This window comes from Marmota marmota, unplaced genomic scaffold, assembly GCF_001458135.2.
Source record: "Marmota marmota marmota unplaced genomic scaffold, marMar, whole genome shotgun sequence".
NCBI classification, from domain to species: Eukaryota; Metazoa; Chordata; class Mammalia; order Rodentia; family Sciuridae; genus Marmota; species Marmota marmota.
The window spans coordinates 7,145,571-7,157,784 of record NW_025999999.1 but is presented as its reverse complement, the minus strand read 5'-3'; the positions used below and the strand labels follow the sequence as shown (position 1 = coordinate 7,157,784).

At 37.1% G+C, this 12,214-nt stretch overlaps 1 protein-coding gene across 7 annotated transcripts in view; it reads left to right on the top strand.

Moving 5' to 3' along the window:
- Fbxw4 (F-box and WD repeat domain containing 4) overlaps positions 1 to 12,214 on the top strand; it is a 101,977-nt gene that overhangs the window by 13,243 nt on the left and 76,520 nt on the right. For 6 of the 7 annotated variants that reach the window (XM_048807200.1, XM_048807201.1, XM_048807203.1 and 3 more), the window contains exon 2: positions 9,257 to 9,352. The exons of the other annotated variant lie outside the window; for it this stretch is intronic. In XM_048807200.1, coding sequence (XP_048663157.1) covers positions 9,257 to 9,352 — 96 coding nt within the window. The remainder of the gene's footprint in view (positions 1 to 9,256; positions 9,353 to 12,214) is intronic. 7 annotated transcript variants of the gene reach the window in all.

The window sequence follows — 12,214 nt, the reverse complement described above, 5'->3', positions numbered from 1 at the left end:
TCTCTCTAAAAAAAAAAAAAAAAAGAGGGTTGGCATTTGGGGGCCTTTCAAAGGAGATGTGGGTTGGCCCAATCAGCTTCATGTCCTTCTGTGCATGTTCCTGTCCCATACATGTTTTCTACAGTCTCACTTTACCCTGGATATTAGGGCTATTTCCTGTTCCTTAGCAGAATGGCTAGCAATTTAACACTATTAATTATTTTTCATTGATTTTTTTTTTTGAAATTTAATTAGACTTAATTACAACAGATTTCTGAGTCTGTTGGGAGATTTAATCTAATACAAATTTAAATGAAGAGTCACAAGTTTCTCATCTTGGGCTGCTTAAATACTTGTACACTAAAGCCAAATTCTCAATATTGGTAGAACTGGTGGGTACAGGCAATATGAGGGAGAAATCTGATTTCTGGAGAGATATGAAATTAAAAACAAAAACAAAAACTGTTAAAATCTCAAGCCCCCAAGCATCATTTTGCTTAGACCATTGCCCCTTGACATGGTCTTGTTCTACACTTGTACCTTCCTTCCCTGAGTTCCAAGTTGGCAGGCAGTTAGGCTTAGGACAGTCATGCCAGTCATACTATTAGGCAGCATGGGTGGCATCAAGGAGAATCAAGCTTCAAGATGAAGCAGGGAGCCAAGTGTGCCTGAAATCCCAATGGCTAAGGAGGCTGAGGCAGGAGGATTGCAAGTTCAAAGCCAGCCTCAGCAATTTAACAAGGTCCTGAGCAACTTAGCAAGAACTTGTCTCAAAAAAAGTGGGGAGGTGCTGGGGATATGGCTCAATGGTTGAGTGCCCCTGGGTTCAATCATTCCTGGTACCAAAAATAAATAAAAATAAATAAATAAAAATTTAAAAAGATGGAGCAGGGAAGGCAACTGATCTGTGTTCCAGGAGTTTTCTGATCTTAGAGATTACTAGATTTAAGACCTCTCTGATATATCCAAGTTTCTTCCTGCTTCTCCTAGCCACCATTCTTTTTTTTTTTTATAAAGAGAGAGAGAGAGAGAAAGAGAGAGAGTGAGAGAGAGAATTTTAGTATTTATTTCTTAGTTTTTCGGCAGACACAACATCTTTTTTTGTATGTGGTGCTGAGGATCGAACCCGGGCTGCACGCATGCCAGGCGAGCGCGCTACCGATTGAGCCACATCCCCAGCCCCCTAGCCACCATTCTTCAGACTAAGTTTATTTATTTGCTTTTGGTTTTGGGGTGTGAGTGAGGAGAGGGGATTGATTTCTGTTCTTATGGACTCACTTGCCAAGATTTTAAGGGGCCAGATAACTTATTGTGGATGTATGTTGTATTATTATTGTTTAAAATAGGCCAGGCACCTAGGAATGCAGTCAAACTAGGAATGCAGTCAAATGGTGACTACATGCTGGAAAGCAGAAAAGGAAGAGGCGTAGTGAAAAAAGGAGCCTGAGGCAAGAGAATAGGGCTGAGAAAATGTAACTTCAGCCAGGCCCACCACCAGGTTAGAGATTCCTCTGTGCATTAACAGCCACAGGCAAATTTATTTACAGGGCACTAATCGTTTTTTTTTTTTTGAAGGGAGCACCCTCACTTTACATCAGTAATGGTATGGGGGAAATGGCTAGCCAGGGGCCATATCAAGGGTGGGGTCAAGGGACCTTACAGAATTCCAAGGGACACCTGCTGTCATCCACTCAGGGACTTTCTTTTGCTGCCTTGTTCTCCCTTTGGACAATGGCAGGTCCCTGCAGGGTGAGAGATACTGTTTTCAGAGAAAGCAGACTTTCTTTTTTTAATTCCTCCTGATTTTTCAGGTGCTAAAGCCATTAGAAATATAAATGGAACTTGATTAATGGCTAGGGAAACTAACCATCAAAGACAACTGGACAAAGAATGAGAAAGTTGATTTGTTAAATGCTTTAACCGAGTTAAAAGTCAAGTGGAATAATTCTTTCTCAAGTCAAAGCCAAATGGATTGATTTTTTCTTAAGTCAAAATTTGATTTGAGGGACTAAAGCCAAGTATTTGATTATAGCATTCGCCTTGGGAGAGGGTGCCTGCACCTGCTGTTTGGTAGCAGCTTCTAAAGTTCAACTTTGAAAGTTTCTTGCTGCTGTGATCAAGCCTTCAAGTGATCAAGTGTCACCAAATGGCAGTTAAGTGACCAGGGAGATAAGAGAAATGTTGTCCTTATCCGAATTCAAGAAATATGTGAATTCTTTCTCCCTTGCCATCTTCCTGCTTTGATCCAGAATATTCAATTTTTAGTTTCATCATCTTCACCCGTTCATTTAGACCTAACTCAAGAGAAGAGGAGCAACTGTCAACAACCTTTCTTTTTACATCCCAGAGAGATTTGCAGATAAGAGTTGGCAGAGCAGTCTATTCTTTTTCAGTAAGAGGTCAGTTCTTTTGGTCCATCCTGTCAATTCTCTTTTTCTGTCCTAGGTTCTCTCTCAATCTGGCAGTGAAGATTGCTCTCTAGTAAAGTGAAATCAGGGACTACATTCATCCACTGGGAGAATTCAGTGAAAGATTTGTCTTAACATGTGTATGCCTAGTTCTAACCATTCAACCTAAAAGACAAAATGTTTGATACAAAAGGAACAATTTCTGAAAGTTACAACTAAGTTAATTGGAGGAAAAAATGATTATTAGCTCAACTTTTGTGATGATACCATTAGTGGATATTAACTCTACATTTATTTTTATTTATGTAAAAATAATTAACCCCCTTTGAAGTAATTCATACCTTTACTCTGTTTTAGATGTCATCTTTAAAACACCACAATTGTGTGAAACATTATCTTCATTTCATAGGCAAAGAAATGGACAATTAGAGAAATTAGTTACTTGGAGGTGTATAACACACAGTGGGATACAGATTCCGGTTTCTTGAGCCTGCTTTCTGTGCTTTATGTATAACTTTACTTAATCGATATAACTGACAACAATTATTGTCCTAAAGCACCATTTGTTTACATCTTCTGACCTTGTTATTTATGGAGACATAATTTTGTATAGTGTCTCCTCACTTCCACCTTTACAAATTTGACTTAGTTTTAAAATGGCCATTAGTTGCTACACAGTAGTTGTTTCCAAAATGTTTTGCATTTTTCATATTGTCATTTCTAGTAGCAGTATATTCCATTGCATTAGAATGCTGCTCTCCACAGACAGGCTTTTGGGCTCTTTCCAGATTTAAGGTCTAATATATTACTGCAGCTATAAATATCTTTGCAAAAATGTATTTTTTTCTTTTGAATTATTTCTTTGAACTAGTGCTCAAAGAATACTAGATCAGAAGTTATCATTTAATGACTTTTATCTTAGAACTCCTTTTTCAAAGATGGTACCAGTTAAACATACTACCAGTGATTTGTAAACCTAAACCTTTTATAGCACCAAAAGTTAGTTGAGTCTTTCCACTTATTTGATGTGAGACTGTACATTAATAATTGTTTTAAGGTACATGTCTATAAACTAGTGTTATGGGATGTTTCCCCCAACATTTTGTTATGTGAACACCATGTGACTATTCTAAAACCTCTGCTGAACATGGATGACTGGTACTGGAGGTAGGATGTTTTCTTGATATATTTTTATCAGTTCCCTAAAGGTTTTTCCCTTACTCTGTTGCTTTTGTTTTCATAGTCCCCCCCACCCCCGTGCAGTATTTAAAATTTAATAGAATCAAACTTGAGTGCTTTATAATTGATAGATTTCTATTAGTTGTGTAAACAGGAAACGGTCTCTGCTTTTTTTGAGATTATATATATTTCATTTTTGTCTAGTTAAACTCTTTTAAATTGACTTTTATTGTTTTGAATTTATTGAATTTATTGTAGTATGAGATGGCAATCTAAATCAGATTTTTGTTGTTGTTGTTTTATTGATAAATGCCCACTATTTGTTTATTTATTTATTTTTGTGGTACTAGGATTGAACCCTTGAACCCAAGAGTGCTCTACTACTGGACTACATCCCTAGCCCTTTTTATTCTGTTTTGAGACAGGGTCATGCTAAGTTGCTCAGGCTAACCTCAAATTTGGAATCCTCCTGAGCGACTGGGAGGATTCCACACTTGGCCATAAATGTCCAGTTTTATCAGTAGTATTTATTGTTGTTATTTTTTTGTTGTTGGGGATTGAACCCAGATGTCTCACATGCTAAGCTTGTTCTACTACTGAGCTACACCCCTATTATTATTATTATTTATATTTTTAATTGTAGATGGACACAATACCTTTATTTTATTTATTTTTATATGGTGCTTGCTGAGGATGGAACCTAGTGCCTCACGTGCTAGGCAAGCACTACTACCACTGAGCTAAAACCCCAGCCCCCACCCCTATTATTTTAAGGAATATTTTTCTTTTTAATATTACATTGTAGAAAAATTGGGAAATATGGAAAAGCACAAAGAAGAAAATAAACCATCTAAGGTTGGCTATCCACAGTTAACTATTTTTATTTTAGAATATATCATTCCAGTGTTCTTTTTAGACATGTATATTCTTTTTCCCTTTCTCCCTTCTAATAAGGGAGAAAGGGAAAAAGACTGAACAACAATAATTAAGTAATGATTTCTTTTTAAAAAAAATTTTTTTTGTAGTTGTAGATGGACACAATACATTCATTTTATTTTATTTTTTGTATGTGGTGCCAGGGATCAAACTCAGTGCATCACGCATGCTAGGCAATGCTCTACCACTGAGCCACAACCCTGGCCCCAGTGATGATTTCTTTTGTTTGAAATTTTACTTTTTTATATATTAAATTCATATCAGTTTAGGCCATTTGTGGCTTTCTCTTTTGAAAATCAAAGACGGTTTGCTTATTGCCTATTTCTAAATGTCTTATAATTGAACAGAACTAGTAATAAAGGAAGCATAATTGCTCTATCAATAAACACTCACTGATCCTAGTGTGGTGATGTGCTCCTGTAATTCCAGTGACTTGGGAGGCTGAGGCAGGAGGATTACAAGTTCAAGGACAGCCTCAGCAACATAGTGAGGCCCTAAGTAACTTAGGAGACTCTGTCTCAAAAAGTAAAAAGAGGCTGGGGTTGGGGCTCAGTGGTAGAGCATTTGCCTAATATATGTGAAGCATTAGGTTCAATCCTCAGAACCACATAAAAAAATAAATAAAGGTATTGTGTTCATCTACAACTAAAACAATATTTAAAAAAAAAAGTAAAAAGTTCTGGGGTTGTGGCTCAGTGCCTAAATTCCCCCGGATTCAATCCCTGGAACCCCCCCCCCCCCAAAAAAAAAGATAAAGTTAAATGTCTGAATAGATATAATACTATAAGTGAAAAAAATATAAATTAGAAAAAACTTTACAATCAAATATACAGGAGTCTTTATAAACTAGCAAAAATAACAACCATAAATCTAAAGTTGAGACAAAGAATGTGAACAAGTATTTCTCAGAATAAATACTAGTGGCTTTTAAAATTTTGTTTTATTTTTGTTTGCAGTACTAGGGATTCAACCCAGGGTCTCACACATGCTAGGCAAGTGCTGTACCACTGAATTTGATCCCCAGCCCCCTACTAATGGTTTTTAAACATATGACCAGATATTCAGTCTTTTTCATAATTAAAAAATACATGTTTAAACAGGGAGGAAAATAAGTATTTTTTTACTTATTAGAATTACAAAGATACTGACCATGGTGGCACACACCTGTAATCTCAGTGGTTTGGGGGGCTGAGGCAGGAGGATCGTGAGTTCAAAGCCAACCTCAGCAATAGCGAGGCAGTAAGCAACTCAGTGAGACCCTGTCTCTAAATAAAATACAAAATGGGGCTGAGGATGTGGCTCAGTGGTTGAGTACCCCTGAGTTCAATCCTCAGTACCTCCCGCAAAAAAAAAAAAAAGGAATTAGATAAAAAGTGTGAATATCATGAAAAATAAGAAAAGACTGGAAACTGTTTTAGGCCAGAAGAGACTAAGGAAACATGGTGACTAAATATAATGTAGAATCCTAGATTGGATCCTGGAACAGAAAAAGACATTGGTGAAGAAATTGATGAACTCTAAATAAAATCCAAATTTTATTAAATGCTTCAGTAATGTACTAGTGCTAATTTTTTAATTTTTACAAATGTGTAAATAGTTATATAAGATGTTAATATTAGGGCTGGAGTTATAGTTCAATGGTAGAGCACTTGCCTAGAACGTGTGAGGCACTGAATTCCATCCTCAGCACCACATAAAAATAAATAAATGAAATAAAGTTATTATGTTTATGTACAACTAAAAAAATACGTTAGCATTAGGGGAAGCTGAATGAAGGATATATGGGGAATTTGTATAATTTTAAACAAGTTAATATGCTATTGAAAGTGAAAGTTGGTTCGTCTTGTTTTGGATAACAATTTGTCAGCATCTACCAGATTAAAAATGTAGAGTTTCCTCTGACCTATTCAATGCCATTTCTAATATTTTTCTCTACATGCAAATAGAGATACAAAGGTATTTTTTGCCACATAGTTTGTATTGGCAGAAGTCTGGAATTGATTTAAATATCAATAAGTAGGTGGCTGAGGAAATAAATTATAATTGAATCACACAATGGAATTCTGTGCAACTGTTAAAATGAGATAGATCTAAATGTATTGCTGTGGAATGACTCCCACCATATATTGTTAAGTGAAGAAAGCCATGAGTAGGATAGTGGACTACTATTGTTGTTGTTGTTTTTAAATTAAAATGGGATAGATGTAGGAATACATGCACTCCAATATATATGCACCTGCAGTGTGTAGTTGCCTCTAGAAAGGAGGGAGAATCTTGGCCATTTGTTAGAGAGTGACTTGCCTTTTCATTGTTGACCTTTCATACTATGTGCATTTTTTAAAAATCCTGTGTGTTCATTATTAACCAAAATAATTAGTCTATACAAATAAATGAAAGAAGGCAGAGTATGGTTTATCTAGAAATGGTTAGTATCTTTCTGCCTGCCAAAACCATCCTTTCTAATGTACATCCATTAGAATCTTGAAAGCAAGACTTCCTTGCTGGCTTTTAGTATAGCATGATAAATATGAATATATAAATAGAGGTTTGGAGAAATGTGTCTCTCTCTCCTTGGCCACTGAATTTTGAGGCAGACATGGCAGTTATTACTATGTGTCTCAATCAGTGTACCTTGCATTGTCCAGTGGAGCAAGCCAAGGAGACAGGAGAGATGTGGTGTCCTGAAATGGGATTTTCAAATTGCCCATGATTTCAAAATTCTATCTAAAGGTGTATTCTCAAAGAGGCTTTGAGTATTTTTTTCCATCTACCCACCCCAACAATGCCATTCCTGTTGCTGGTGTGTGCCCTTATCTCTTCTGCTGTTTCCTTCCTCATCCAAAAACAAACAAAACCAAACTATATTTCCTCTCCAGTATTTTTTGAATGAAAAATTTTAAACAGAAAAAAATTGAATTGTACAATGACATCATATACTTACCACTTAGATTCTATAATTATTTGCTATATTTGCTTAATCATGCATTTAAAAAGTAAGTTGCAGATACCAGTACACTTTACCCCTAAACACTTAGGATGCATACATATAATTTACTAGAGCATATTAGATTTTTTTTTTTTTTAAAATATTTATTTATTTATTTTTCGGTGGACACAACATCTTTGTTTGTATGTGGTGCTGAGGATCGAACCCGGGCCGCACGCATGCCAGGCGAGCGCGCTACCACTTGAGCCACATCCCCAGCCCCTAGATTTTTTTTAATATTTATTTTTTAGTTGTAGTGGACATAATACCTTTATTTTATTTTTATGTGGTGCTGAGGATCCAACCCAGTGCTCCAACATGCTAGGTGGGTGATCTGCCTCTGACCTGCAACCCCAGCCCAGTTTATGGGTATTTTTTTAAAGAAAAATTCATACATAGTGAAGTTATATTTGAGTAAAACAAATGCTCAAATTTTAAGTAGTTCATTTGATGCAGTTTTTTTTTTTTTTTGGTACTGGGGATTAAACTCAGGGGCACTCAACCACAGAGCTGCATCCCCTGCCCTATTTTGTATTTTAGTTACAGGGTCTTACTGAGCTGCTCAGCGCCTCCTTGTTGTTGAGGCTGGCTCTGAAGTCTCAATCCTCCTGCCTCAGCCTCCTGAGCCGCTGGGATTACAGGCATGTACCACTGCTCCTGGTGATGCAGTTTTGATGAATGCATACACACCTGTATAACCCAAACCCCTTCAAGATATGGAAAAGTTTCCACATGTTCCTTCCCAGTTAGTCCCTTTTGCTACCCTGGTGATAATCAATGTTCTGATTATTTTCATCATTGGTTAGATAACCCTTTTGTTAAATTCACATAAATGAAATCATTAAATATGAACTCTGAGGTTTCTTTCATCATCATAATATATTTTGTTACTCATTTGTATTACTATATACATTTGTACTTCTTTCCTTTTTTGTTGCTGAGAAGTATTCCATTATGTGAACATACCACAGTGTATTTATCTATTCTCCTGTTGGTGAATTCCTGGGCTATTTACAGCTTTTGGCTAATATGACCAAAATTCCTATGAACATCTGTAAGTCTTCTTTTGGACATATGTTTTTATTTCTTCTGGATAATTACTAGTTCATATATTTAGATTTATAATGAACTGCCAGATCTTTTCCCAAAATGGTTGTACCATCTACCACCAATCTAGGAAACACCCTTATTGGTCTTTTAAAATATATATAAACATCTGAATACAAGTCCTTTTTCAGATAAACATTTTTTATGAATCTTTTCTCGCAGATTGTAGTTTGTGTATTTGTTTTGGTGAGCACTAGTTTTCAATTTTGATAAAGTCTAATGTATTAGATTTTTCTTTTGTTATTGCTTTATGTGTCCTAAGAAAACTTGCTCATGTGATAGCTTCATAGTTTTAGATTTATATTTATGATCTATTTTGTTTTTCCTGTTTGGTGTGAGGTAGGAATCATGGTCCTTTTTTTTTTCCCCCCAGTATGGGTACTGAGGAATTCCAACATTATTTATCATCTATTCTCTATTAGATTGCTTTGGTATCACGATAGTTGTTTTTAGTAGTTTAAAGGGTAGGCTTTTCTTCTTGGCTTTCTTTGTTATCCAAGTATGGAGAAAGGAGAGTTATGCTTTCCTGGACTCCTAATCCCTCTACTTACATTTTGTTATATTCCGGATGTTCCCAAGTCTTGATTCAGTAAGCCCATAGAATTTTCTCTTCTTGGCAATGATTTGCAGTGACTGGATTCTCTGTTTTGTTTGGACATAGGATGAGCAATGTCCCAGTGAAGGAACGGGTGAAGGTGTCCCAGAACTGGAGGCTGGGGCGCTGCCGAGAGGGGATTCTGCTCAAGTGGAGGTGCAGGCAAGTAGCTTTTCACTCTTTAAAATCTTCCTGGGACCAGGGGCTGGGGTTGTGACTCAGAGGTAGAGCACTTGGCTAGCATGTGTGAAGCACTGGGTTCAATTCTCAGCACCGCATATAAATAAATGAATAACATAAAGGACCATCAATGGCTAAAGAAATATTAAAAAAAAAAAAATCTTCCTGGGACCAAAGATCATAATGAAAACTAAAATGTCATGGGGACTATCTTGGGTGCGATGGCACTGGTGATACTTTAAATACCACAAAGGGTGCAGCAGAGGGACGACTTATTTTCACATTTAATAAAGGATTATAAAAAATGTACTTTGTTCACAAATGCCATATTTTTATAAAAAATAAATGTTTATTGTAGAGGTTTGAAAAATAATTTAAAAAATATAAAAAAGAAAATAAAAATTACCTCTAATTCTACCATGCAGAGGGGACCTCTATTAAATTTACTTCATCAAAAGGCATAAATGAAGGGGCCGGGGTTGTGGCTCAGCAGTAGAGCACTCGCCTAGCACATGCGAGGCCCTGAGTTCGATCCTCAGCACCAAATAAATAAATAAGTAAATAAATAAATAAGACAAAGGTATTGTGTCCAACTAAAAAATAAATATTAAAAAAAAGGTATAAATGAAGTCAGTGCTCCAGTCTATCTTGTTTTACAATTATTTTCTTTAAATCTTTCGTTTTAGGGAGTTACTTCTTCACTCTTGGCTTCCTTTAACATTCTCCTGCACTTTTTAATTTAATTTAATTTTAAGTGTAGGAATCAAACCCTGGGCCTTGTGTATCCCAGGCAAGTGCTCTGCCACAGAGCTACATCCCTAGATCCAACTCCTCTTTATTATTAAGAGGCAAAAATAGTATCTAAATGATTGGATGTATATGTTACAGGAGGTAGAACTTAGAAAAGGTGCCCGAAAATTTAGATGGTGGCTGTGCCACTGTTAATGTCACAAATTTTATGCTCTGTCAGCATAAATTATTTATAGTTATTATTTGATTGCCTGCCAAAAAAGTGCTTCTTGTTGGTTGGTGGCAACGGGTAGGAAATGGCATCAGTCCTCATTCTGGACTGACCTTTCCCTGTGCTGATAGATGCAGGTAGGCTTTGGTATCTGATGACCTTCTCCTTTGCTTGGTATCCACTGGTTTCACTGGTATCAGTTGCTGTGACTTATATGTTAGTGGTGATGGTCAAGAAGCTATGGGAGATGAAGGACTTATCCTTTGCTTCCCACTTGTGTCTTTTGACTCTCCCTACTCCAACCATACTTAATACCAAAGAATATGCTGGGCATGGTAGCACATGCCTGTATTACCAGCAGTTCTGGAGTCGGCTGCAGGAGGATCTCAATTTCTAGGTCAACCTTAGCAATTTAGTGAGACCCTGTCTCAAAAAAAAAAAAAAAAAAAAAGGCTGGGGATATATAGCTCAGTGGTAGAGCACCCCTGGGTTCTGTTTCCAGTACTGAAAAACAAAATAAAACAACAATAAAAAGAAACCTCAGAGAGTAGAGTTTATTTCTCTATCAATGTTTTGTCCCTGACATTGTCTTTTTGGGCTAGATTCCAGTAGTTTGGCAAATAAACACATAGGATAGTTACCAGGCTGCCCTGGGATTCTCCACTGTTCACCTGGCATGAACCTGGTTTCTTGTCCTAGGCAAATGCTGTTTACCAGATGGCTCTAAAGCGCATGAATTCCAGCCCCCTCTGTTTGCTGCCTACTTGAGTGGGCCACACACTCATGCGAAGGATATTGAAGAGGAATGTGCATAATGAATGAGAATGCAAGCATTTATACACAGTCTACACATGTTCCATGTAATATATGCACACCCTTGTAAAATCCCTCATGAGCAGAAACTAAGTTACTACAAAGTCCAAGCTGCATTTAATGGCCCGTCAAGTCAATTTGCAGAACTTTTCCACATTCCCATGACGCTTGTTTTAAGGAACCTGGGGAAGAAACAGCCCAGTTTGCTCAGACAGGCTTGGCAGTGGGAGATGATGTCTGTATATGGGGTTGACTCAGATGTCCCTGTGCTTTTCTTGGGACCTGGTAGCTCTAGGACCTCAAGGTAGGATAGGACAGGTGGTATATCTACCTTGGCAAAGGCTTTAGTTTCCACCAGAAAACCTAGTATCTGGCAGAGTCTTCTTTTTTCTTAAGGCTCACTCTGTGCCATGAGACTGGCCTGTGGCTTCTAACCTTTCTTCCTCCTACAGATTGGAAAGGAACTCTAGCTATTTGTGGATTTCTTTCATCAGATGCTATGAAAACTGACTTTCTTTATGGCCCCTGAACTGTAGCAGACCTCTGTAGCTATCACCACATTTATCCTTCAATTTAGCAATATAGATATCCTCGGAGGATCAAACATGTATCAATACATTAGCATCCTTTCCTGAATGGCTTTATTCCTTTCGCTTATAAAATTGCTTTCACTGGGGCTTCTTGGGGCTCATTCTTCTCCTTTCTCCATGACACCCTATCTCACCTATTAGGAAAGGGGTATATGTGGAAGTCTTGGAGCCTTGGAACCTTTAGTCTTGGAACCTTTAGCACTTACACATCAGTAAGGATGCAGGATGAAAGTTACTTGACTTGTCTGGAAGAGCTTTTGACTCTACCTACTCCTTAACCTTTTAATCTTTTTTTTTTTTTTTAATATTTTTTAGTTGTTGATGTGCCTTTGTTTATTTATTTTTTAATTTATTTGTGGTGCTGAGGATCGAACCCAGAGCCTCACACATGCTAGGCAAGCACTCTACCCTAAGCCACAACTCCAGTCCTAACCTTTTAATCTTATAAGCTCTACTTACTCATGAAAAACCAAGGTAGCC